Genomic DNA, 24,097 nt, shown 5'->3' on the forward strand with positions numbered 1-24,097 from the left:
TCCAACAACGATAGACTGGATTAAGAAAATGTGGCACATATACACCATGGAATACTATGCAGCCATAAAAAATGATGAGTTCGTGTCCTTTGTAGGGACATGGATGAAACTGGAAAACATCATTCTCAGTAAACTATCGCAAGGACAAAAAACCAAACACCGCATGTTCTCACTCATAGGTAGGAATTGAACAATGAGAACTCATGGACACAGGAAGGGGAACATCACACTCCGGGGACTGTTGTGGGGTTGGGGGAGGGGGGAGGGACAGCATTAGGAGATACACCTAATGCTAAATGATGAGTTAATGGGTGCAGGAAATCAACATGGCACATGGATACATATGTAACAAACCTGCACATTGTGCACATGTACCCTAAAACCCTAAAGTATAATAAAAAAAAATTATGGGAAAAAAAAAAAAAAAAAAAGAATCTGTTGGTTACTGTCTTCTAATGTAATACTAATTATGCCCTGAATAGATAATAAAAATGAAATCTTGCCAGAGCCTAAGAAGGTATGCTTGAGTATCATATTTAATATTTAAAAGGCTGTCACTCTGCTTCTGAATGACAGCCTTTTAAATATTAAATAAGAAACGCATAGCAAAACCATGATCAGTGACTGGTAAAGGCAGGTTTAAACACAACCTGAGAATTTCCTGCAACTTCAAATTGTCTATCCATAGAATAGGTGACCTCATTAAAACAAGTGACTTTTCCTGTATTGAAAGTACTCACAGAGATATGAAGCATGTGGATTTGTTTTCCTGAGTCATGGATGGACATCTTTTTCAGAAATCAAGGATAGAGTTAGATAGAAGCACATTATTTTATGTGGGATTCAATCCAAACATCTTATTTTATTAAGTCAAGAAAGCAATCTACTATAGGGTAACTATAGTTAACAATAATAGATTATAATTTCAAATAGGTGGAAGGAGAATATTGAATGTTCCAAACACAAATAAATGATAAATGTTTGATATGGTATTTAATGTATAGCTAATTACCCTGATCTGATTACTGTGCATTATATGTATCAAAACATCACTATGCACCCCATAATTATGTACAATTATTATATTAATTTAAAAAATAAAATAAAAAATAAAGCAATCTAACAAACTATTTTGTACAACTATTGGGAGTTCTACTGGATGAAGTTTTACTTTTTAAAAATAAATTCATTCAAATATTTGAGGAGATTATTATGTCAAACTTAGCTGTGCCACTTATTAGTGTCATCAGATATCAAATTTTAAGACTAAAGTATTCTTGGCTGAAAGGGGAGCTTGATACAATTCCTGACAGACATTGGATTAACTATTTTGTATAAATATTTTCCAATTTGTTATACCATTCCATATTAATTATTTATATTGTGCAGTTATATATTACCCTGAGTAAGGTTTAAGTCCATAAGTTGTATAAGCATTCTGGGATGCCTAAGGTGTGAGGCTGGATGTTTTGGAACTTCAGTCAAATGGTTGAATTTTCTTGATGAGCTAAAGCCATACATAGAAGCAGAAATATGTTCTGTGTTTCTAACATCCTTTTTTGGTTATTTTTAGCTGCAGTATTGAAGTATGAGAACAATGTTATGAATATCAGGCAATTCAACTGTTCTCCTCATCCATACTGGCTTCCAAATTTCATGGATGTTTTTACTTGGTCCCTTCCATTTGTTGGGGAAAAAGGTATGTTGTGGAATCCTGAGATGTTCTTCTTAAAATAGTTTAGGAAGGAAGGAAAGGAGATTAAACACTCAGAAAGAGAAGAACTTTGGCCCAGCCAATAAAATTTACAAGTTGTACAATGAAAGATGTGCTTTGGAAGTGGAAGTGTGTCACTCTGTATCCTATTAACAGGACACAATTGGTGATTTAGGGGGAAGCAAAAAAAAAAAAAAAAAAAAAAAAAACCACAGGAATATTTAGGAAATTTTTACAGTCTTAGAATAATATAACGCTTTAAAAAATAATGGAAATACAGCTTTACCTGGTTTCAAGTAATGTCTACCCTTTTTCCTTACCCCTTTGTACTATAATCCCAAAGGACTATTTAATTTTACAGATTATCTGCCAAATTAAAAGATTAGGATAGCCATGCTCTCCTTACATTTCTGATGTTAATAAATTATTATACAATAATGCTTAATGGCTACAATATTTTGAAGAACAACATGTACTACAACAAAGTAGTTCATCAATAATGTAGGCATTAGCGCATTATAAGGTACAGAACAGGAGACAAATTTACATTTTAAAAGTTATTTATTAACTTTCTTCCTGCCTTCCTTCTTTCCCTCTTTGTTTTGCTTTCATATGTTGACTTAAACCCCAACAAAAATTTTGAGGAAATGCCTGCACCAATTGTTTTTCATTCAGGAGGCCTAACAGTGATACACAGAATGATTCTCATGTATCTTCTCATACTTTCCATGAGAAGGTGAATGGGCATTGTAAGAAAAATAAATGTTCCTGTACGTATCAGAGTAATGATGTCCTATGAGGAGTATCAGAGAAAAGCTAAATATTTTTCTGAAACCCTAATTGTTGTTTTCCCTTTAAATGCCCTAAAATGATTAAACCAGTCAAGTTATGAGTTGTCAGCAAAGAAGTCTTCCCTTTGAATATCGAAATAATCAAAAGTAAATTTTTAATAGTCTCTGATAAATATTCCCAGTACTACTCCGTACTGCAACTTTCTTGCACTGATCAGATTGGAGTAGTGTCATCTGTTGGCTTTGCTGGAACAGAAGCGGTGTGGATCCTGACAACTATGGGGCACCTTTTGAACATCCTTTATTTGGGTTGTTTCTATTAATTATTAACATTTGGGACATTTATTAGAAATTAGCATATTAATCTATCGGTACACAAAATCCAGTTTTGATAATTAAACTGAAACTCTGGATCAGTGTTGGCTCCACTGAAGTTTCACTCTCTATCATTCATCTTCAATTCTAGAAGGATATTTTTTTAAATAGCATATTACTTTAAAAAGTAGCTCTCGAAAAAGCAGTAGACAGGCTTCTGTTCACGTGCATGGTAGAATCCAATCTAATTTCAAAAAATATTAAATGTAAATAGCATGCTTTGTAGTATAAAAATAATGCAGTACTAATTTCCTCTGTACAACACTTTTATGTAATCCTATTGTAATCTATTAAGTAAATTTCTGATTAAACTGCAACTGTTTAATTTTTTAAGCATTTTTGAAAATCAAATTTAATGATATTTCTGTCAATACATTTTTAAAATCAGTATTCTGAAAAATACTTCAAATATATTAGTTTATCAATCAACAGTTTGAACACAAAACCACATGCCTATAATGGCGTGAAGTTCTCTAGGTGATTAAAAATATTTTAAAAATAATCATTCTTAGTCCCTACTGAACAGAAGTTTGTAATCTGATCTAGATTAAGCCTTATCATTGTGTGAATAATAAAAATTCAAAAAAAACTATTTTCTCTTTCATCGATTCATAGTATATTCACATCCACATATTTGATTTATCATTGTCTATTGACCTAGAGCTAGTAAATGTTACCATTAGATATCATAAGCATGAGCTAATAGTTTTGTAAAGTCTGCATAGAATCACAAAGGCTGTCTTTTATGATCTGGATGTTTACTGAAACTGCTTCTGTATACAGACTAAATAAGAAATGTTATTGCTAAGTTTGCTCATTAACAATGCCAGAGTAATAGTTAAGGTTCTAACAGAAAACCCTGACTTTTCTTTCTTTGCTTTCTCTCTTTAGTGACTGAGATGCTGGTAAATGTCCTCAACATCTGCTCAGATGATGAACTAGGGTCAGAAGAAGATGGATTTGATGGTAAGAGGCTTGAGCCTTTGTGCTAATGCTATTTGCCAGATAATTACTTAGAGTCTCATTGCTAAACCTAAGAATAAATTTCTAAGGTTTGGATTATGTTTAAAACATATTATTGAGAATGAAAGATATGATTTTATTTTCTGTTTACTTTTTAAAAGTATAAGAAACAAATATCATGAGAATTTTCTCATGACTTTAAAAACATTGTTAAAGTAGTAAACTGTTTTAATAAGCTTTCAGTAGCTCACATTGCTAAGTGACCTTTTTTGGCTTTTTGATACAAATTTAATCCTTTATTTTCTAACAGATGTTACCATTTACTGGACAATTATTTTTTCTTTTACCAGGCAATTTAAAAATGTCCTCTAATGGGGTTGTTCATGTCAATTATTCAAGTTTTGATGTTTATGATAAAAAAGGCATTTACATATTGATATATTGGTATTTATTTCAATCCCAATATTTCTTCTTTCTGTAGTAATAGGTAATGAATAAACTATGAGGAGTTTTTGATGTTTTTTAAGATATTACTTGGTGTTTAATTACTCTCAAAGAGTATGCTTTTTCTGCAAGGAGCACAGATCCATGAGGTTAAAGATGAAGGGAAAAATTACCCTGAGTCTTACAAAAGCACCTCAGAATGAATGGAAACTGACAAAAATGTACTTAGAGAAGAAAAGCATAAGAGCAAACTTTACTGCATTTAAGAAGTACAGTTGGGGCCAGGTGCAGTGGTTCCTAGCACTTTGATGGGCTGAGGCAGGAGATCACTTGATCCCAGGATTTTGAGACCAGCCTGGGAAACATAGGGAGAACTCATCTCTACAAAAAATTAGCCATGTGTGGTGGTGCATGATTGTGGTCCTAGCTACTCAGAAGGCTAAAGTGGGAGGAAATCTTGAGCCCAGGAGGTTGAGACTGCAGTGAGCCATGGTCATACCACAGTACCCCAGCCTGGGTGACAGAGCAAGATCCTATCTCAAAAAAAAAAAAGCAGTACAGTCAGCCCTCCGTATCTGAGGGTTCTGCATCCATGGATTCAAACAAGCTCAGATTGAAAATAATTCAGGAAAACGTTGCACCTATACTAAACACATACAGACTTTTTTTTCTTGTCATTGTTCCGTAAATAATACAGTTTAACAACTATCTACATAGCGTTGACATTGGATTCAGTATTGTAAGTAGTCTGGAGATTACTTAAAGTATATTCAGAGGTCCTAGATTCAGGACACTCAGGGCTACAAGATACATTAAAAACCTATTCTTTGAAGAAGTTGCAAACTGGTTGGAGAGACTGATGCATAAACCAATAATATCAATAAAATGACACAAATTATAAATAAAGGGTGAAGAGGGCAAGGGAAACTAGATATTATGGTGAGTTTAAATGGATAAAATGTATACCTTTAAAAACTGCACTTCAATAAAATGAAAAGAGAACGTGGTCCTTTCTGAAAGTTGGTTTCCAAATGACATGATTTAATGTTTACCTGGGCTTGATACAGGTCATGGGTATAAATGCAAAATACCTAATGCTGCAGGCAAAAGTAAAATAAACCTGTTCATACACTCATGTAAATAGAGTCTATATACTTAGGTAAATTAAATGTATGAGATTTATTTCTAACATCTCATAGTTTTTCTCCTTTCTATAGCTTCTCTTGTCTTTATTACTTCTCTTCATATACTATTTTTGAGTCATATACCGCATCGCAAGGAGATGTGCAACATAGGGAAGAAAAGAGGAAAATGGATATATTAAAAAAACAACTTTACTGGGCTAAAATTAAGAATATATAAGACCTTAAATATACTGACATATTTTGAAATATGCAAGAGATCAATGGACATTTTGTGCTCTATCTAAATTCTAGATGTTTCATATGTTATAGCCACAGATTGCTACTGTTATCTTTTAAATGATAACACTATTTTCAGAATGGCAGAAATTTTTTTCCTAAAAAAATACTAACCAAATGGAACCTAAATCATAAACATCAACAGACATCTTTCAGTATGTACCTTTCACTATATTCCTTTTATTCTTTAAAGGAAAGATTAGCATTAATACAATAATAATCCCCTATTAACAAATGTTTGTTTTTTGTCAAGTCCACTAGCCAGTATTTATGATATAGAGAACAAAAATGTAACATACTGTAGAGAATAAGAATGTGTAGACCTACATATGTTTGTAATTTTTATGTTAAACCATTCACTCAGCAAATATATATTCAGTATCTACTAAGTACCAGGTTCCATAGCCAAAATGACTGCACATTTCACTGGTACATGTTATTCCTGCACAGTTAAACATTACCAAGACTAACCCTGTGCTTGCTTCACTTCTAGTAAGCTCCCTTTACTCACCATCTCAATCACTTACATGAAAGGATTTGTTTTGTCAGTTACTTTATTTAAAAATAATTAGTTCTAATCAATGTGCTGTGCTCACCACCAATTGCTTTTTAAACTCTGTTTTAATTCCAATTGTAGGAGTGCATGTTTTCCTTAAGGCCCTTGGAAGAATTTTTTTCTTTCTAAGCAGATCCCTGAATTCCCCCTTTACCACTCTTTAAGTTTTAAGTCAGTCCTGCAGAGAAATTTTGTCCTACCAGGTGCAGGGAGGAAGATGGTCAGGAACGCCTAACCTGCTCTTACCAGCTAGAAAAGATGAGCTTTATCTCTCACTTTTGTCAACTTCCTTCAGTGGTCCATTACTTTCAAGTTAAACATCATTAAGTTATTTATCTTTCTGAACAGTTTCTTCTGCTTTAATATATTTCTGCCTAGCTATATTAACAATAAGATTCGTGTTTTCAAATTTTTAAGCAAAATTTACACACAGGCTAATTAAAGTATTTAATGCATATTAAAAGTCCTATGTGTCTGTATATAACTTATCAGATTGGGAGCGAGCAGAAAGAGATAAGATTATGCTGTATAATTTTTAGGGATAGACCATTTAATTTCCTTGGTTTCCTGTCTCTTGGACCTCACTTAACCAGTAGTATGTGGGTGTTTTTTCTACCTTTTTTCCCCATCTTATTTAAAATTTGTTGGTGTATTTCCCTTAGTCAAACTAAAGAGAAACAATCATCTAATCTTACGTTTTATTTCTTCTGTATATGTACATATGAGAGGAGGAGGAAGAAAGAGATGAGGAGAGGTGAAAATAAAAGATCCTTGTGCCTGATTGGGCTTTGCCAGCATATGCTAGCAGTGCAGGCCTTGGTTCCATGAGCAGCATCAGATTCAAATTTCATAGAAGAGCCTAGAGGAACTGAAGAAGAGAAACTAAATTCAACAAGGAGAGGCATCATATACATTATACATTAACAATAGGTTATGATTGAGAAGAAGCTGGTGCTTTGGGAAAAACATATTAGGTTCTACATTTACCCTTTGTGAATAGTTTTCTCCTTTCTAAACAGGGTGATAATAGGAGAATGCTGAATGCCTCTCCATTGTATTTGGAAACTGCCGGGCCAGCATTAGTGTGATATTGTCTGCCCACACTTCTCTAGATGCAAGTTTAAGAGCATGTTCAGTGTGAATATTGAGGACTTTAGAGATCTGAGTCTGAGATGTGTCAAAGTTAATGTTAATAGATGCTGTCCTCATTTTGTAACTGTGACTTCTAAATGTGACCTTTTAGTTCATATCTCATAAATTTGTCATTTAAGAAAAAACACAGAAATGAAAGTTTTAAGTTTTAATTAAAAGTATATCTTGCTGGGTGCAGTGGCTCATGCCTATAATCCCAGCACTTTGGGAGGCCAAGGCCGGCAGATCACTTGAGTTCAGGAGTTGGAGACCAGCCTGGCCAACATGGCAAAACCTTGTCTCTACTACAGATACAAAAAAAATAGGTGGGCATGGTGGTACACATCCATATTCCCAGCTACTTGGGAGGCTGAGGCACAAGAATCGCTTGAACCCGGGAGACAGAGGTTGCAGTGAGCTGTGATTGCACCACTGCACTCCAACCTGGGTGACAGAGTGAGACTGACTCAAAAAAAAAAAGTATATTCTACTTAAGATATTATATATTTCAGTATGAGCAATCAGGAGTCCTAGCACTTAACGTAACATGACATCAAAACTGGATTTCCTCAAAGGGTTAGGGTTAGGGTGCTTAAAGATGCTCAAAGAATAATTTGTAAAGCTTATCAGAAATCCTTGATTTTCTTCGGGAATACTGTTTATTGATAACGTATATTGAAGTGAGTTTTTTTTTTTTTTTTTTTGGTAACATTATTTCCAACCTTAGGATAATATTTCCAATTGCCGCACCCTGTCCTTCCTGCCTGCAGCCTGTAGCCTGTCTCCCTCATGGGGCTGGCTCTCTCCTGCTGCTTGCCAGGCTCCTTATTTGTTGGCTGAAAAGGCAAAGCAGAAATCAGAAGACATCCAAAGACTTAAATAAAACTCTTCCTTAAATTATTGCTTATTTTAAGTGGGCTGTCCCTTCATGAGTCATTTATCAAGCCCTTCTCAATATTTCATTCCATCTCCAATGTCAGTGGGAAAGTCAAAGGTAATAATAGTTCCTGTACAGTCCGTGACTGTCTGTTATCTCATCAGCTTGACTTTTTAGTGTCTGTAGCGCCTATAGCAATTTAGAGATGCTCCTATAGCAATTTAGAGATGCTCCTCATTTCCTTCAGAATCTGTCAACTCCTGTTTACTATTTAATGGTGATGTTAGTGACAGCAGCTAACACTTACGTGTTAGGGATCAAGCTTAGTTCTTTACTCATTTTACCTTCTGGCCAACAAAAGATTTGTTATTATTAACTGTCATTTATGTTAAGTTTACTAGGCAATTTATATTATCTTTCATCCTTAAAACACTCTATTGATATAGGTACTATTATTATCCTTATTTTACATATAAAGTGATCCAGACTTAGTAAGTTGAAAACCTAAGTTCATCCAGCTGGTAAAGTGCAACAGAGCCTGGATTCAACTAATGTCTGCTTGGTTGTCAGGCTCTTAAACTTCCCACCACATGTGATTGCATGTTTGAAATCTTGTTCATTCAGTGTGATGCTTTTTTTAAAACAAACAAACAAACAAAAAACTAATAAGCAAATATAATATGCTTTAATTTGTTCTGTTAAATATACTATAAAATAAAATATAAATATAACAATATAAAAGTACACTGTAAAATAAAAATATTCTATGAAATGAAGAAATAGATTTTGCAGTATTATTTGGCCATGAAAGTCAATGCATATGAAACTATCATTCTATTATTTTAACATAGGCTAAAAAGAAATGTGTTTTATCTTGTAAAAAATTTAGGTGTATCTGAGCAGACAAAAAGTCTTCTGGCTCACACAGGCTTTTGGATAGGAAACCATGTCATGATTCTCTCTTCCGTAGCTTCTGTCTTATAAATAAAGGAATTTGATAGGCTGTCTGGAAAAAGATTGCTGTTTTAAATTGGCCTCTGGTCTTCTATGTTGAAAATAAAATTTAAAACTTCTGTTATCTTGTAAAGTTTGGAAGCAGTTTAATGCCAATGAATGTATGTTGATGATCTAATTTATATGCAATAGGGTCTTTGTTTCCTGTTTCCACTTCTTATTTTGAATGATAAAATGATAGTCTGGTTTCAATTTAGGGTTGTTATTCACTGGAACACTTTAGAGAAAAAAGAAATCCAAGTAGAGATATCTCATTTGGTAGATAATGCTCATTAATGAAGAAGGCTCATTTCAGACCAAGGTTTAGTAAGTGATTCCAAAGTAGAGCTAACAGAAATGAACCTTCATTTCAAGGGTTTCTTTATTGTTCATTATTATAATAAGGAAGTCTGGAGAAATAGTAAGCATTAGCAACCTAGTGATAGTTTTGTAAGTTAGGAATAGTTATTTATCTGGGACTGTCTTTTGGGTCCTAAAATCATAAGCACTGAGATCACTTTTTTAAATAATACAAATTATGTTTGAGACTGTGATATGTGATAAGTCTCACTCACCAGAAAAAACTGTGGAAGTTAAACTGAAGCCCTGTAGAATGAGAAAGGAAAGAAAAAATAATAAAGTGAATACATTTCAAGCCAAATATAGTTTCAGGCCGCACTGGAAAGACTTAATATTAAATTAGAATTTATGTGTCTGCTTTTGTCTAAAGAGCAAACCACATGGTAGAACTCTTATCCTTTGTCGACATTTTTGCCTTATCCTAATGTTAACCATAAGCAAGTGAATATGGAATCAGAGTAGCTTTTTGCATGCCTCTATGAAACCATCTATATCGTATACTAGAAAATTATCTTCCATAGTCTGCCTTGAATTAGATAATTCTTCATATCTAATACCACAGGTTCCAGAGTGTCTCCCTACCTATTTCTGTCTAGCTGTTAACAGTTGTACAGAACTTAAAGTGCAAAGCTGGGAATTAGTGTGACTAATGTTGTATCTTACTGGTCCTTGAGGAGTACTTTTCTAAGGGTGTGAATATATTATTTTCTACCAAAACTGTATTTATTTGCCATGATGAATGTTTGACCTAGCAAAAAGCATTTGACACTAATAATTCCTTTGTAGAAATGCCTTGGCACCCCAAGCATAAAGGGATTACCCCCAAATCATTACTTTCAGATAGTCACAGAATCTAAATGGGTTTGGTTAATTTAAAAATCTAAATGGAATTAATAAATTAAGTTTAAAGATTTAACCTTAGAAAGTCCCATCACTTTGTGCATTTAGCAGCACATATACTAAGAGCCATTAGCTTGGAGCTTTTTTTGTGCTATGATTTTTATTTCTGAGCAACTCATTTTAGCATCCTATATTTCAGCTTCCTCATCTAAAAAAAAGTGATGTTATAGCTTGTACAGTTTAGGGGGATGTATTAATTTTTAATATAAAAAATAGAAAAAACCCATTTAGACATACAAAAGAAAATATGCTCTGAGGAACACAGTGGTGATGAGATTCTTGTTCTGTCAACATTGAAGCCTAACCTAAAGTTAGTAAGTCAAGGAGTAACATAATAAAAACAGTATTTGAGAAAAAGCAAAAACTTTTTCAAGCTTAGATAAATGCTTGGAAAATGAACAAAGGATGAGTAGGGATATAATTTAGGAACTTAATAAAGTATCTTGAAGTTGCAGTGACAAGATCTGAACAAAAATATTGTTAAGAAAAACATTTAAAAGGAACTGTTCAAAAGACCTTTCCGAGGACTTATGATGTAGAATCAACAGGTCTTAGACAGAGGGGCAAAGGAAACAAAAGCTGAGTTTGACGGTTCAAACCTAGGGGCGTAGGAGGGATAATAACATTTATGGAAAAAGTCACCACCTCCAGGAGAAAGATGAGTTCTGTTACAGGCAGGAGTTTGAGTAAAACTGACATGTGTAATTCTACAAATGCCCAAGCAGGATTTGGGAAAAGAGACCTAGAAATTGAGAAAGAAATTGGGGCTAGTGACAGAGGCATAGGATTAGGTAATAACTGAATTTATTAAGAGTGAAATAGGCCTCCAAAGTTGCTGATTTGGAATAAAATCTCGCAAAATTGAGGACTGATTTTTAAAATTAGCCTGCACTGTTAAAGCTGGAGATGAAAGAGGGAGAAAATAGGAGTGATGAGAGAGCACAAGAACCAGGTTTGTGTAGCAGTTCAGGCAAGAGCTACTTAAAAATATTTGCACCCAGTGCAGACAAATTAATATGAGATATAAGGCTGGCCAGAATTAGGACCATAACTTTGGTTATCAGACATCAGATTGTTGAAAGAGATGAATAGCAAAATTTATTTGATTTTTACAGTAGCACGTAAAATTGAAATCATCGACAAAAGGAAAACACTAAAATAAAATTAAGTGTGCCCAATTCTAATATCACATTGTTTTTACTTTGCATATTTTTATTTCTGTGTATTCATTAAAAGCAAATATTGACATAATATATTTTACCATATATTCAATGATGAACTGAACACATATGGTCCCTGCCTTCATTGATCTTGGAGTCAAGTGGAATAAGAATTAAACCAGTTTTAAACATGCTAGTCATGCAGAGGGTATAGGTGTTTAAACATGCTAGTCACAGGATATAGGTGTTTAGGGGAGGCAGCAGGAATTGGGATAAAATATTGAATAACTAAAGGAAGAACATGGGGGACATCTTTCTTTTTCTACTTCTGAAAAGCCAAAAAAAAACTTCTATGAATTTTGATGTTTTAGAAAATGTGGCCATGTGATAAGTCCATATTATTTTTTCAAGGAAATTATATGCAAGGGTGGACATCCATTTACCAGTTTTAACATCTCTTATATTTTTATAATAATTGAGTTTGCATGATGTAATTAGGGTACAGGGAAAGGAAGATGTGTAAAAAGGTAGATTATGTAATATTTTTAAAAGACTAAATTCTTCTCAGAATTTTTTTATTGTTTTCCTAGTTTATTGTTGGTTTTTTTGTTTGTTTTCAGTTGCCTAATATTTTAGTGTCTAATTTAGAAGCTAAATCGTTTGTCTCTATAAATTTGTTATTTATTTCTTATACCCTTTATAAAGTACAGAAAACTGCTTGTTTCATTATGCTTTCATCTTAAAAAGAAGACACCTTGTTATAGCTAGTATATCATTAAAACTAAAAGATGTCTGAAAAACACATGGGCATTTATTAGGTGTAGTTTGGTATGATTCTCATCATATTTAGGGCTATTGACATTTTGATGCCTTGACTATCAAATAAGCTACCTGGTTAGCTATCGTACTTTAATTAGTTTCATAAAATCTGGCCTTTTATCTTTGGTCACAATAATTAAAATCCTTTTAATTTCGCAATTAAAATGATGCAGTAATATAGACATCAGAAGTACTGCCTTTTCTTCATATTGTACTACCATTACTGCACAAATGTGTTTCTTACATATCTGGCATAATTTTCGCATTGCATGGAAGCTCATAATTTGCAGAATAAACTAAATGTTAAAAAAAACAGCCATATCCCTGTTGCAGCTAATTGGCTGGATAATGTCCACAATTGACCAGCATATTATACCCACAGTAAGGTAATATTACAAAAAATACTCCAGATTTTATACTGTATTTCAACATGCAGTATTATATGCATATATAATATATATTTTATACAGCTTTTAAAAGAAATGATTTTTATAGCATTAGTTTTTATTCAACTAATGGTGACTTTAGCCAACTTGTACTAAACATTAGCTATTGCATATCTAAGCATAAATGTATTTATAAAATTTATTTGAGAAAGCAAACCATGTTGCATAAGGGAAGTAAACACGTGGCCCTATAAACCTTAATGCATTCTTTATTTGAAAGGCATTGAAATAGAGAACTCTCTCAGTGAAAGCAAAGACTCTCTGTATTTTAGAACACTTTACTTCTCGCAAACAGGGTTGTGATAATTGGCATGTGAAAGAGGCATTCTTTGTAGAAAGGCCTGTAGTAAGTAATGTTAACTAGCTGAAAACTAATACCAAAAGAAAATAAACTATATTTTTCAAACTTTTCTGGCAGAGCTTTTCTGATTCTCTTTGTACTAAAGCATTAATGGATTCAGGTTCTTAACTTGAAGATTATACTTTAATTATTAGAGTAATTGATAACTGATTGAACAACTGCAAGACAGTTGTGAGTCCACAGTTTCTAAAACATTCTTTTTAGAGTAACTTATCTCTTATGGCAGGTGTAAAGGCTATACTTAAAAGTTCAATAAATGCCCTCAAAATTTAAATTTTAAAAATATTCCTCCCTGAGATTTTCCTATTTTCACTCTTCTAGAAATCTGTTTAATTTTTTCCTCTTTATTCTTAGCTCATGAGAAGATATAAAAGCTGTTCTCCCATTTTGTCTCAGAACTCTGTAGAAATAGAAATGTTGATTCTATTTTGTCAACCCATCTTTTTGGGGTGGTCTATTTTGTTCTGACTGCAAAGCCAGCAGCATCCTGGCTGCTCTCATTCTCTCCAAGTGTGTTTGCCATAATCTGGGGTCCAGCCTTTAGCCTGGCTGGCACAAAACATAAATGAGGCCACATCTCAGGGCAGCTTGATATTCACCAAGATCACATAATACATCATTTAATTTACAGAGAGAAATCTGTTTGAAAAACTGGAATGTTCATATCTGCACAAGTGTTTTCTTCTTAATAATAACAAGCATTTTACAATACTTCCCATATACCAAAGTTCTGTTCTACGTGCATTAGCAGGTAGCACCCTAACTGGCACATTTATTTTTTGAATGTTGAGAATGAATGAGCACATTACTTATTTAATTCTGCCACCACAAGTGAAGTAGGTCAGTCAGCTGGTACTGTAATGAGTCCTGGTTCTGAATCACCTCTAGCTAAAGACCTTAGGCGAATAACGTTTTGTTCCTTAGAATTGTTCTCTGTCAAATGGAGACTAGTAGTCCCATCTCCATGTGGTTGTTGTGAGGATTATATGGAAATAATGCATTTAGAACATTCCTCACTTTATAGATAAGGAAAGTGAGCCTTAAAGAGACTTAATACTTGCCCAAGGTAGCACAGCTGGTAAATGATAGTGCTGGGACTTAGACCAAGGTCTTTTATTCTAGACACAAGTTCTTTACCTCTGTTCTATTCTGACTTTCAAATGCCAATTTAGTTACATGTCTTAAGAGAAGTGGACAAGCCACGTATTTGTGATCTGAAGCTTTGCAGTAGGACTAGAGCACCTCACAGCCATTTGGCCCATGGACAGTACTTCCCAGAACATTTCAAATGTTTGCCTCAGCTGTTCTTCTTTACTATGTGTCTGTTGCAAACCAACACATTTTCAACTAGCACATGCGTTCTCCTGATAAGATAATAATATATTTAAGTGATGTTAAAGTCTCATGACTTGGGGACCATCTACTTTTTGAAGTTGCCTGTGCATGGGTCACTGGCCAGAACCTAGTGCTTGTTTTCTCTACTTCTCCTTCTTGGGCAAAACTTTACTGCATCTCCCACAAAGTAACAAAACACCATGCCTGAATTGTGAATAGCAAAAGACCTTTGAATGACTTCTTTCAGATAAGCGCATTACATGCCAGTGCCTCAGCCATTCTCCATGGTCAGATGAAGGAGTTGTATTACTTCTTTCTGTCTGCTTTTTATTATGCTGTCAAGTGGTACTCAAATTAACTTTTTATCTAGGGTAAAACATATGAGACAATCAAACGTAATATTGAATATGTTTGTTCGTTTTCTCCCTTCACTTTATATCATTGCAGAGATAACATGTAAATGTCATTCTAGTATTTGATAAATGTATAAATCCATATGGGCCCAGAATTAAGTTCTAGTCTGAATGCATTCTTCCAGCATTTATCACGTATTCACAATTATGTCCTCAGTAAATCCTGTTAAACAGTTATATCCTCATCCATATCAAGAGCAATCTTTGGTTAGACATCCAGGCATTATGACTGCTTCCCTTTTAGATAATAAATTGATATTATTAAATTTAGATTTATTCCTTTTGGTTTTTATTTTCTGTTGTTATTTTATAAAATTGATGTGTTTTTGTCACGATAAAGGGGTTGAACCAAATCAGATTTTATGGCTCTTAATTGCTTCCTTGGTAAATATTAAAAAACAAAGGGGCGGGAGCAATATCCTTTGTAAGGCGTGAGCTGAATATGTGACAGTTTCTTGAAAAATCAATGGAAAGTTCCTAATCTATTGTAAAGTCTTTCAATTTTCATCCAGTTAGAATTCTGCTTATAGTCAGCTTCTGCGACTCAACCAAGGAGTCATTAAACAGACGGAACACAACATCTTAGAGAACAAAAGTGCATGGGATCCAATTAGAGTTTGGAAGTGAAAGTGACTTATAATTAAACAGAAAATAACCAAATAATGACAGTAATTGGGCATTTGAGCGTAGTCTGTCCATTTTTAAGACCTCCTATCCAAAGAATTTGGTTATGTTTTGTGACAAGAGAGGTGGAGAAAAAACTGAGCTCTTCTGGCTTTCCTTAAAATCCATTGAACACTTAAAATCCATTATACAGGAGAAACTTTTTTTAAAAAAAATTATATTTTAAAGGCTCTTCTATTGCTTTCAGAGTGGGATGTAAGACAGAATAGCCTTATGCCAAATATCACACCATTCATTGCAGGCTGTTAATATATACTGAGATTGTAGTCAAGTTAAAAAAACATATGGAAGAAATTCAGAATGTGCGCTTTAGAGTGATTTGGAGTGAGTGGCTATTATGTCCCAATTTTATCACCTATGAGAGGGATAGTTAATAGAGTTAGGATCCATATTAGAAAGATATTCTAAATATTTTAGTTTGTAATCTTCAAAAAGATGAATTTTTACCAGGATTTTTTTCACTTGTTGTCTTGAATGTGTTTTTCTTTTGCCCAAAATAGTAATTTATATAGGCATACATATGGCTTTTTTGTTTGTTTGTTTGTTTTGGTGAGAGAAAGCACCTAACAATCTCTGGATTCACTTTGACTGCACTGACCCTAAGTAGATGAACAGTGCAGGATTCCCAGGTTTATGGCTAGTTAAGGAGTTCTTCCAATAGCTGTCAACTCTAGAAATAGAGTAATCTAATCTTGATATAACAGCAGTCTTCAGGCTGGAATATTTGTACTGTCGCAATTACCCTAAGACATTTCAAGAGGAGTTAAAAGGAATCCATTTTCACATCCTCAGCCACCATAAGTCTTATTTTCTTAAAAGTGATCAGCCTGAGAAGGCACCTTGGCTGGAGGCCTTATTGCAGCTTCTCCTTTCCCGCCTCCTCTTTCTCAAATGCACTTTTTCCATTTTAACAGAAAGGCACAGGTCTCCCTAGACATAGTCACTGTGAACATTTCCTTGAGCTATAAAAACCTCTGGGGCACACACAAAAAGAGACATTGGAAAAGCTTAGTGTCTAAGAAGTCTCCTTAATCAAGGGAGCAATGTAATTTCCCTCCCATCTTTATCATTAAGAGATGCATTCCAATAAAATTTTATTTCTGTGCACTTTAATATTTATGAATATTTATCATATGTTAGTGCCGTCTATCTCAATTAGGAACTAAAGAGTTCATAATTGTGAACTCTCTATAATAATTATTATGATATTATTTATTCCAAAGGAATTTTTTGAACACTTAGGACCCATCGTCTCAGGAAATTTCTAAAATTTAGTTAAATTTCTAAACATAACATATAATGTAGTGACAAAAATATTTTGAAGTTTAGCATACCTGTAACCTCACTTGGGAGACTGAGGCGGTAGGATCACTTGAGCCCAGGAGTCCTAGTCCAGCCTGCGCCACATGGGGAGATCCTGTCTAATTTAAAATATGTATATATTTTAAAGTTTAAATTTATAATGCACTGGAGTAAAATTGGGAAAATTTAAAGTGGAACTACAATTTCAAAGAAAAAAAGAATAATATAAGATTTGTAAATATCAATGAGGATTTTATTCATGGACTTTAAATGAATGATAGTGGGACTCAAATTGCTTTGATATTTATATGCCATTGGTAACAGAGTAATATAGCCATTTCGTTTTAATCTCATAATGTTTACAGCATTATTTACAACTATTTAAACATGGAATGGGAATAGTATTCTTTGGGGATATTATTTTGTAGCTACATGAGTAAAAATTATAAGGGGTATAATTTTGAAGCCATTCCATCAGAGTAAACAGTTATCCATTGCTTATGGTGCTTTTTTTAAATCTAGGACTCAAGTGCCTGGTGGTGTAGGAAAATGTACTGAAGCACTTGTCACAATTCATAGCCAACAGCAAAACTGGGTGGATATCTAAAGTAACTTCTGCATAACATCCCTTTGCTGGAATATAAGAGCTCAAGGTTTGTTATTGTTAAGTTAGGTCAGGAAAGAAAAAGACAAGATAAGGTTTAGGGATTACTTCAACTGTTAGACATGTATTTTCCCAAAGAAGACAGTCTTTATATTCATAATTTTCATCATCTGTAAAAAGCTATAAAGACCAATTACGCAAGTTTCTTAGAGGTATCTGAAGTCTGTTCTGTCTTATGCACTAGATCCTCTATTTCAAAGGTGCTGATTTGGGATGGACACAAAACCCATTTTTTATCTTTAATATAGCACAACAAAATATATTAATTATCTCAATACCTTATGCTTCATTTCACCAAGAGGTTTTATTCAAATTCAGTAATTGCTCTGTTTGGCAAAAAATAAAATCTGAAGGAACATTGAAACTCTGTTTAATAATATTGACCTATGATAAGAATTTTACTTTCAAGTAGAATAGGAATGAACTTTGTTAAGTTTTAACAAATTTGGAAGTGTTGAGTGGTAAAAAAAAAAAATTTTTCTCAGAATTTGGATTAAATATTTTAAAACATTTGAAGTCTACCAGCAAAATATAATTTTAAAGATACATCTTTCATTTTAAAACATACAAAAGTTTTTAGTATAAATATACTTTTTATATATATTTCATTTAAATACATATACTATGGATACACTTGCAAGTTAAATGTCCTGTAAAGAAAGAAGCCTAAATGATAACAAAAAGCTCATGGCCAATATAATGATCAATTGGGAAAGGTCTGCTAGTGTTTCTGTCAAATAAAATACAACTCAATAACAATAACAATTTTTAAAAGCAGCTTTTTCACATTCTAATGTAAAAATATTTCTTTTCAGAAGATATTTAAGTATAATTTTTTCTAACTGGTCATTTTTATTTCTTACAGTTGTTAAAATGTGTTGAAACTAATAAGAATCTGTTGGATTAGACTTTGAAAACAAAATCCTGGCAGTTCAGTTTTCTCCTGGATTTGGTGGAGAAGAGAGATGGGGAGAATGTAACTCCAGTGAGAAGTCTTCATTGCCTTTTTCAGCAAGCTCATGCATCCTCCCCTATTACATAAAGGAAGGGCAGGGCAGAACATAGAGACTTCTCTCCCCAAAGCTGCTATTTTTCTTCCCCCACAAAACCAAATTTATTCCAAGTATAGTTTCATTTTTTGACATTTTATTACAAAATATTTTAAACATACAGGAAAGTTTGAAGAACTGTATAGTTCGTACTTAGATACCCATCACTTAACTTTCTATAGCTAACAATTGACCATATTTGCTTTATCACATATCTTGTCTCTACTCTTCCAGCAATCTAACCGTTTCTTTCTTTTTTGGTATCTGGCAAAGTAAGTTTTATTTAACTCTATTGCATACATGCTAATATCTAAACTTCTTGTTTGCATGTACTACTATGCTAAAGCCTTTATAGGTTAGCCCACGCATTTCCTGCTTCTTTCCCACCCTACCATCTTCCAATTTTACTCAAACTTCATTCGCATCAAACTTCTTACCTATCATCTGAACATAATGTGGAATTTTGCTGCCTATACACATTTAAAAAATCTCTATGGAGAATGTCATTCTTCTTTCTTTCTGTTGTTTATTTATCCTTCAACATCCTTGACTGTCACCATTTCACTGAAAAGTTTTTCTTGTACCTGCAAGCAGTTTGCACCTGTCCTCCCAGGGAAAATGGCCCCGGTTTGTAGCATTTGCAGATTTTCATGGTATAAATGTTTCCCCCACAGCTGATTTGAAGCTACCAACATTACTGACCATGGAGTTTAGAAGGGATACACTCAGTATCCTCTTACCAGCTGACAGAAGCCAGCTCCAGTGTACCACTGCTACTTTCAATGTAATATTTGTCATTGTCTATTGTTGTTGTTCACGTGATCTCCGAAAGCAGAGACAATGCCTCATTCATATTTTTGTTGCTAGCACGTGGCAGGCTGTATAGTAAAGGAGTCACAAGAATATTTGATGAATGAATGATTTGGATGGTAATTTGTACTCTACGTAACACTTTCTGCACACCACTAATTCAGGTGTAACTGAAGAATTCACAGTAGTAGCTCCACAGTGGTAACTGAGCTGGAAGTCAGAGCCAACATCTGTAATGTGGGCCAGATACCCCAGGTGGTAAGACTCTCTCTTTAGCCAAGCACTTGCCTCCACTCTCTGTGGTGCAAATGCCTTTTTCTAGTTCCTTTCTAAGGCTGAAATCTACCCTGTGGGGTTGCAACAGTCACTTAGAAGGCCATTTGTCATAGATATCTTAAAACTTCACGAGAAGTTAGCAAGGTGCTAAGTTAAGGGCAAGAAGGATATGTATTAAAAGCAAATCTTTAAAGATCCCCTTTGTCTGTATACTAGCCTCCCCCATGTTGAGGAAAAATTGAGTTTTCAGGGTTGCTTAGGTTCTGGAAATAGTAGCATGATACCCCAGGCATAAAAGAAGATCAGAACTTAAAAAGTTGAAAGTAGATGCCAAAAAAAGAAGTGATTATTATTTGAAACAAAATGAAATTTTACTTAAAATTACTATTTTTTCTAACATATGAAATACTACCTTTCAGTTTTGGACTTCCAAGTTGAAATAGGTGATTATATGCTTTTTTAAATGGAAAGAAATTACCACAGTTTTCATGTAAAAGGTATTTTATGTGTCTTCGTTATTTAATATACTGAATTTTAATTTGAGCTACTGTGGTACGTTTTCACAACTTAAACAGAACAGTAACAAGAATGTTTAATATGACATTATCTTTGCATGTTGCAGGTAGTAAAATTCTGAAAAGAATGTACTTATTCTTCATCTTTCTGTTTAATTATGGACTGTGAGGATTTGGAGTGGAATACGTTTTTGAAAAAGTTTTAGTGATCTCTGGAAAATACCGAAAACCTGGAATAGCAATACTAAGTATAGTATACCAGAACATTTACATCTGAACTTAATTCTCTCCTGCTGTTGTTCAGCTCCTTTACATTAAATTACACATCAATCCAGATATTTTATTTCGGTATTTTAAATCTTTTTGAAGTTATATATGTGCGGTTAGAGCTAATTTTGGTTTTGATTATATGGAAAAGATTGAAGGTACTTTTCAGGATAAACTATTCAGAGAATAGTTTAATGGCTCTTCTTACTGTCCATGGTCAGGTTATTTTACTTTTTGTGTAAATATATTTCAATTTTAGAAGAGGGATAATAAAACTCCTTATCTGTGTTACTGAGAAATTTTTTTTTTTTTTTTTTGAGATGGAGTTTCACTCTCGTTGCCCAGGCTGGAGTGCAATGGCACAATCTCGGCTCACCGCAACCTCTGCTTCCCAGGTTCAAGCTATTCTCCTGCCTCAGCCTCCCGAGTAGCTGGGATTACAGGCATGTGCCACCATACCCAGCTAATTTTTTTGTATTTTTAGCAGAGACGGGGTTTCACCATGTTAGCCAGGATGGTCTCCATCTCCTGACCTCGTGATCCACCCGCCTCGGCCTCCCAAAGTGCTGGAATTACAGGCGTGAGCCACTGCACCCAGCCGAGAAATTTTTAAACGAGAGTTGTTGTTTTTTTAATTAAGAAAAGTGCTAGAGTGTGTTGTGATTCACTATTTATGGGGAGCACAACTACATATACATAAAGTAGTATATCTTTTATATGCTCTCTAATCATTCATTTTATCTGAAAATATAAGGAATAGTATACTGACTGACTGTGAGAATGTTCATTTTGCATTTAAAATTAAGTATGTATTTGAGCATTTTTCTGATCATCAACTTATACCAAGCTAAGAAGCACAGCTTTACATAATTTATTTCCCTCCTTTTCCAACGTAGTTTCTTACTTTTCGTTGCTCTAGTTATGGTTTTTACAAGTTTTTTATCAGAAATGTTCTGTGAAATTATTTTCCATATATATTTTTTACTTATTTGATTTTATGTGTCCCCCCTCTCACTCACTTAAATACATGAAGTTTTATTTCTAGACATCTTAGCCACTCCTTGCTGCTTTTCTTGTTGTGCTTCTAAATATAGTGACCAGTTTTGGAGCTCTCCCACAGTTTCCATTCTTTGTGTTCACTGAATTGATTTCATGATCTGGCCATATTGTTTATTGGAGAGAGCCAGAATATTTTCCCTTACTCAGCACATCAGGACCCCTGAGTTCACAGGTCAGTTGAGGTAGGGAATTTTAAACATAGAGTAGTAATAGGACAATATTAGACTGAAAGCATCATTGAATGGAGTAACTGAAACATATATTTGTATAGGAAGACCACCCTAAGGGGACTGTTTGCCATCCCACTTTAAAAAAAAAGAAGTCTTTTAATGGTCTCTTGTTCATTACTCATCTAAAATCCAAGCACAGAGAATTCAGTTTTAGATGGTCTCCAGAGCAGAATTTGATGTATAATCTTAATTACAAATCATAGATAATTAATATTGTTTACAAAATCAGAATACGATTAGAGGCAGGGATCCTGCACACACCCTATTTTCCTCTCCAGTGTTCTGGCCGAGAGACTAATTAATAATTCAAGGAACTTATAGTAAATGAGAACCCATGGTTTTGCTTGATTATCAGAACAGCTAGATTGGAGAACTGCCGTCTCCCACATGGATGGAAACCTATTCCACCCATTTGCAGGTAGAATAGCTGGCAATAATAAGTCCTTCCCATTGGATATGTTGAAAGGTGCCTGCCATGGCATAGTTGCCACAAGAGAGGAAGAAATGGACATAAATGTAGGCTGCTTTCAGGGCAGAGGGAAGGTGGGAGGAAGCCAGCTTGCTGGTTTTCACACAGCCTCTGGGGAACACCCATGCACCTATGAGATGGGTTTGTGTTAGCATCACCTCTGAAAGATTACCCACCCAGGCAAAGAAAGTGACCCATATGTTTTCACTTTGTTGGAGTGGAGGGAAAAAAAAAAAAGCAAAGACCTTTCTTCTAGCCATTTCAAAATTGGGTGTGTTGTACAAGTTTTCTTTCTCATGGAAATGTTGGCATATTAATTGTTTGATCCATACAATCAATGAGGTTCCAAATGGCGTTCATAAAAGCCCTCTAAGGGAAACAGTAGAAATCTTTTTTCAAAACCCTTCTGTGAAAGCTTGCTGTTATCACAAATTATAATAAAAGACCAAAACACATACCAGTTATCATCTATAGACTACCGTCCCTGAGCAAATTACGTGACTGAAACTGTTCTTTTGGATTAGGAAAATTTCTGTTATTATTTGAAAAGAATATTCTGTTGTATATCTGTTAGAGAGTAGAATTAGATGATCTGCTTGTGTTAATGCTTTCCATAAAAATCCCACATAATGAATAAAAAGGATAGCTTATCCATTTTACCTTGGATTATAAAAATCTTGGCCAGGTACACTGGCTCACACTTGTAATCCCAGTACTTTGGGAGGCTGAGGCAGGCAGGTCATTTGAGGTCAGGAGTTTGAGACCAGCCTGACCAACATGGTGAAGCCTGTCTCTACTAAAAATACAAAAAAAGTTAGCTGGGCTTGGTGGCACATGCCTGTAGTCCCAGCTACTTGGGAGGCTGAGGCAGGAGAATCACTTGAACCTGGGAGGTGGAGGTTGCAGTGAGCCGAGATCGCACCACTACACTCCAGCCTGGGTGACAGAGCAAGACTCTGTCTCAAAAAAAATGTGACCTTGGGAATTAAAGAAAAAATCAAATGGGCTCATTAAAGTATTATTTTAAAACATTTTAAAATAATGTATTTATTTGTAACAATAATCTATGTAATTTTTTTAATTTGGAAAATGTAACAAGTGGTAAAACTTACCCAGAAAAACCATGCATAACTTTCAAAAATAGTACTAAAATGCCAACCACGGTGCCATTGTCTCTTACCAAATCCAGTTTAGCAGTTCTCTACTCTTTTCTCCAGAACTCATGAACCAACCAGAAGATGAAAGAGTATCAAGTGCTCAATCATCATCAAATAATTAGGAATGATGTTGAAAGGCAGATAGGGAATTAAGAGACTTTCTAGTTTAATCACATCAAAGGAGAACTTTTGGAAAAGCAGTTTCCTAAAGTAGTTTTCCCAGCATGGAGACTGCAAATGAATAGAAGATGGTGATAAGGCACTTAACTCTTCCTCCCAATGCGTGGTCTCTAAATAAATAGAAAAGAAGGGGAAAGTCAATTGGAAGAGGAGGATAGGAACCTACCCCTCTCTGCTCAGTGATTTTCCAGTTAGCTTCTTACTCACCTCCCCTCTGGGTATCTCGAGAGTTTTTCTTTGGCACTATGGGGACCTCTCAAAAATCACATCCTAGTATTCGTGGCCAAAAGCTTAAATTTTCAAATTTGATTTACAGATAAATCCTCTTAAGGGAAAAAAAAAAAAATACTGATTTTGCTTACTGGAGTCAGTTGTA

General features: G+C 34.3%; 1 protein-coding gene across 5 annotated transcripts in view; it reads left to right on the forward strand.

Annotated features, from left to right (window-relative positions):
- PPP3CA (protein phosphatase 3 catalytic subunit alpha) overlaps window positions 1–24,097 on the forward strand; it is a 338,860-nt gene that overhangs the window by 299,744 nt on the left and 15,019 nt on the right. For all 5 annotated transcript variants that reach the window (XM_032178357.2, XM_032178178.2, XM_032178268.2 and 2 more), the window contains exons 9-10: window positions 1,574–1,699; window positions 3,772–3,846. In XM_032178357.2, the coding sequence (XP_032034248.1) occupies window positions 1,574–1,699; window positions 3,772–3,846 (201 nt within the window). The remainder of the gene's footprint in view (window positions 1–1,573; window positions 1,700–3,771; window positions 3,847–24,097) is intronic.

This window comes from Hylobates moloch, unplaced genomic scaffold (genome assembly GCF_009828535.3).
Source record: "Hylobates moloch isolate HMO894 unplaced genomic scaffold, HMol_V3 SCAFFOLD_2, whole genome shotgun sequence".
Classification (NCBI taxonomy): domain Eukaryota; kingdom Metazoa; phylum Chordata; class Mammalia; order Primates; family Hylobatidae; genus Hylobates; species Hylobates moloch.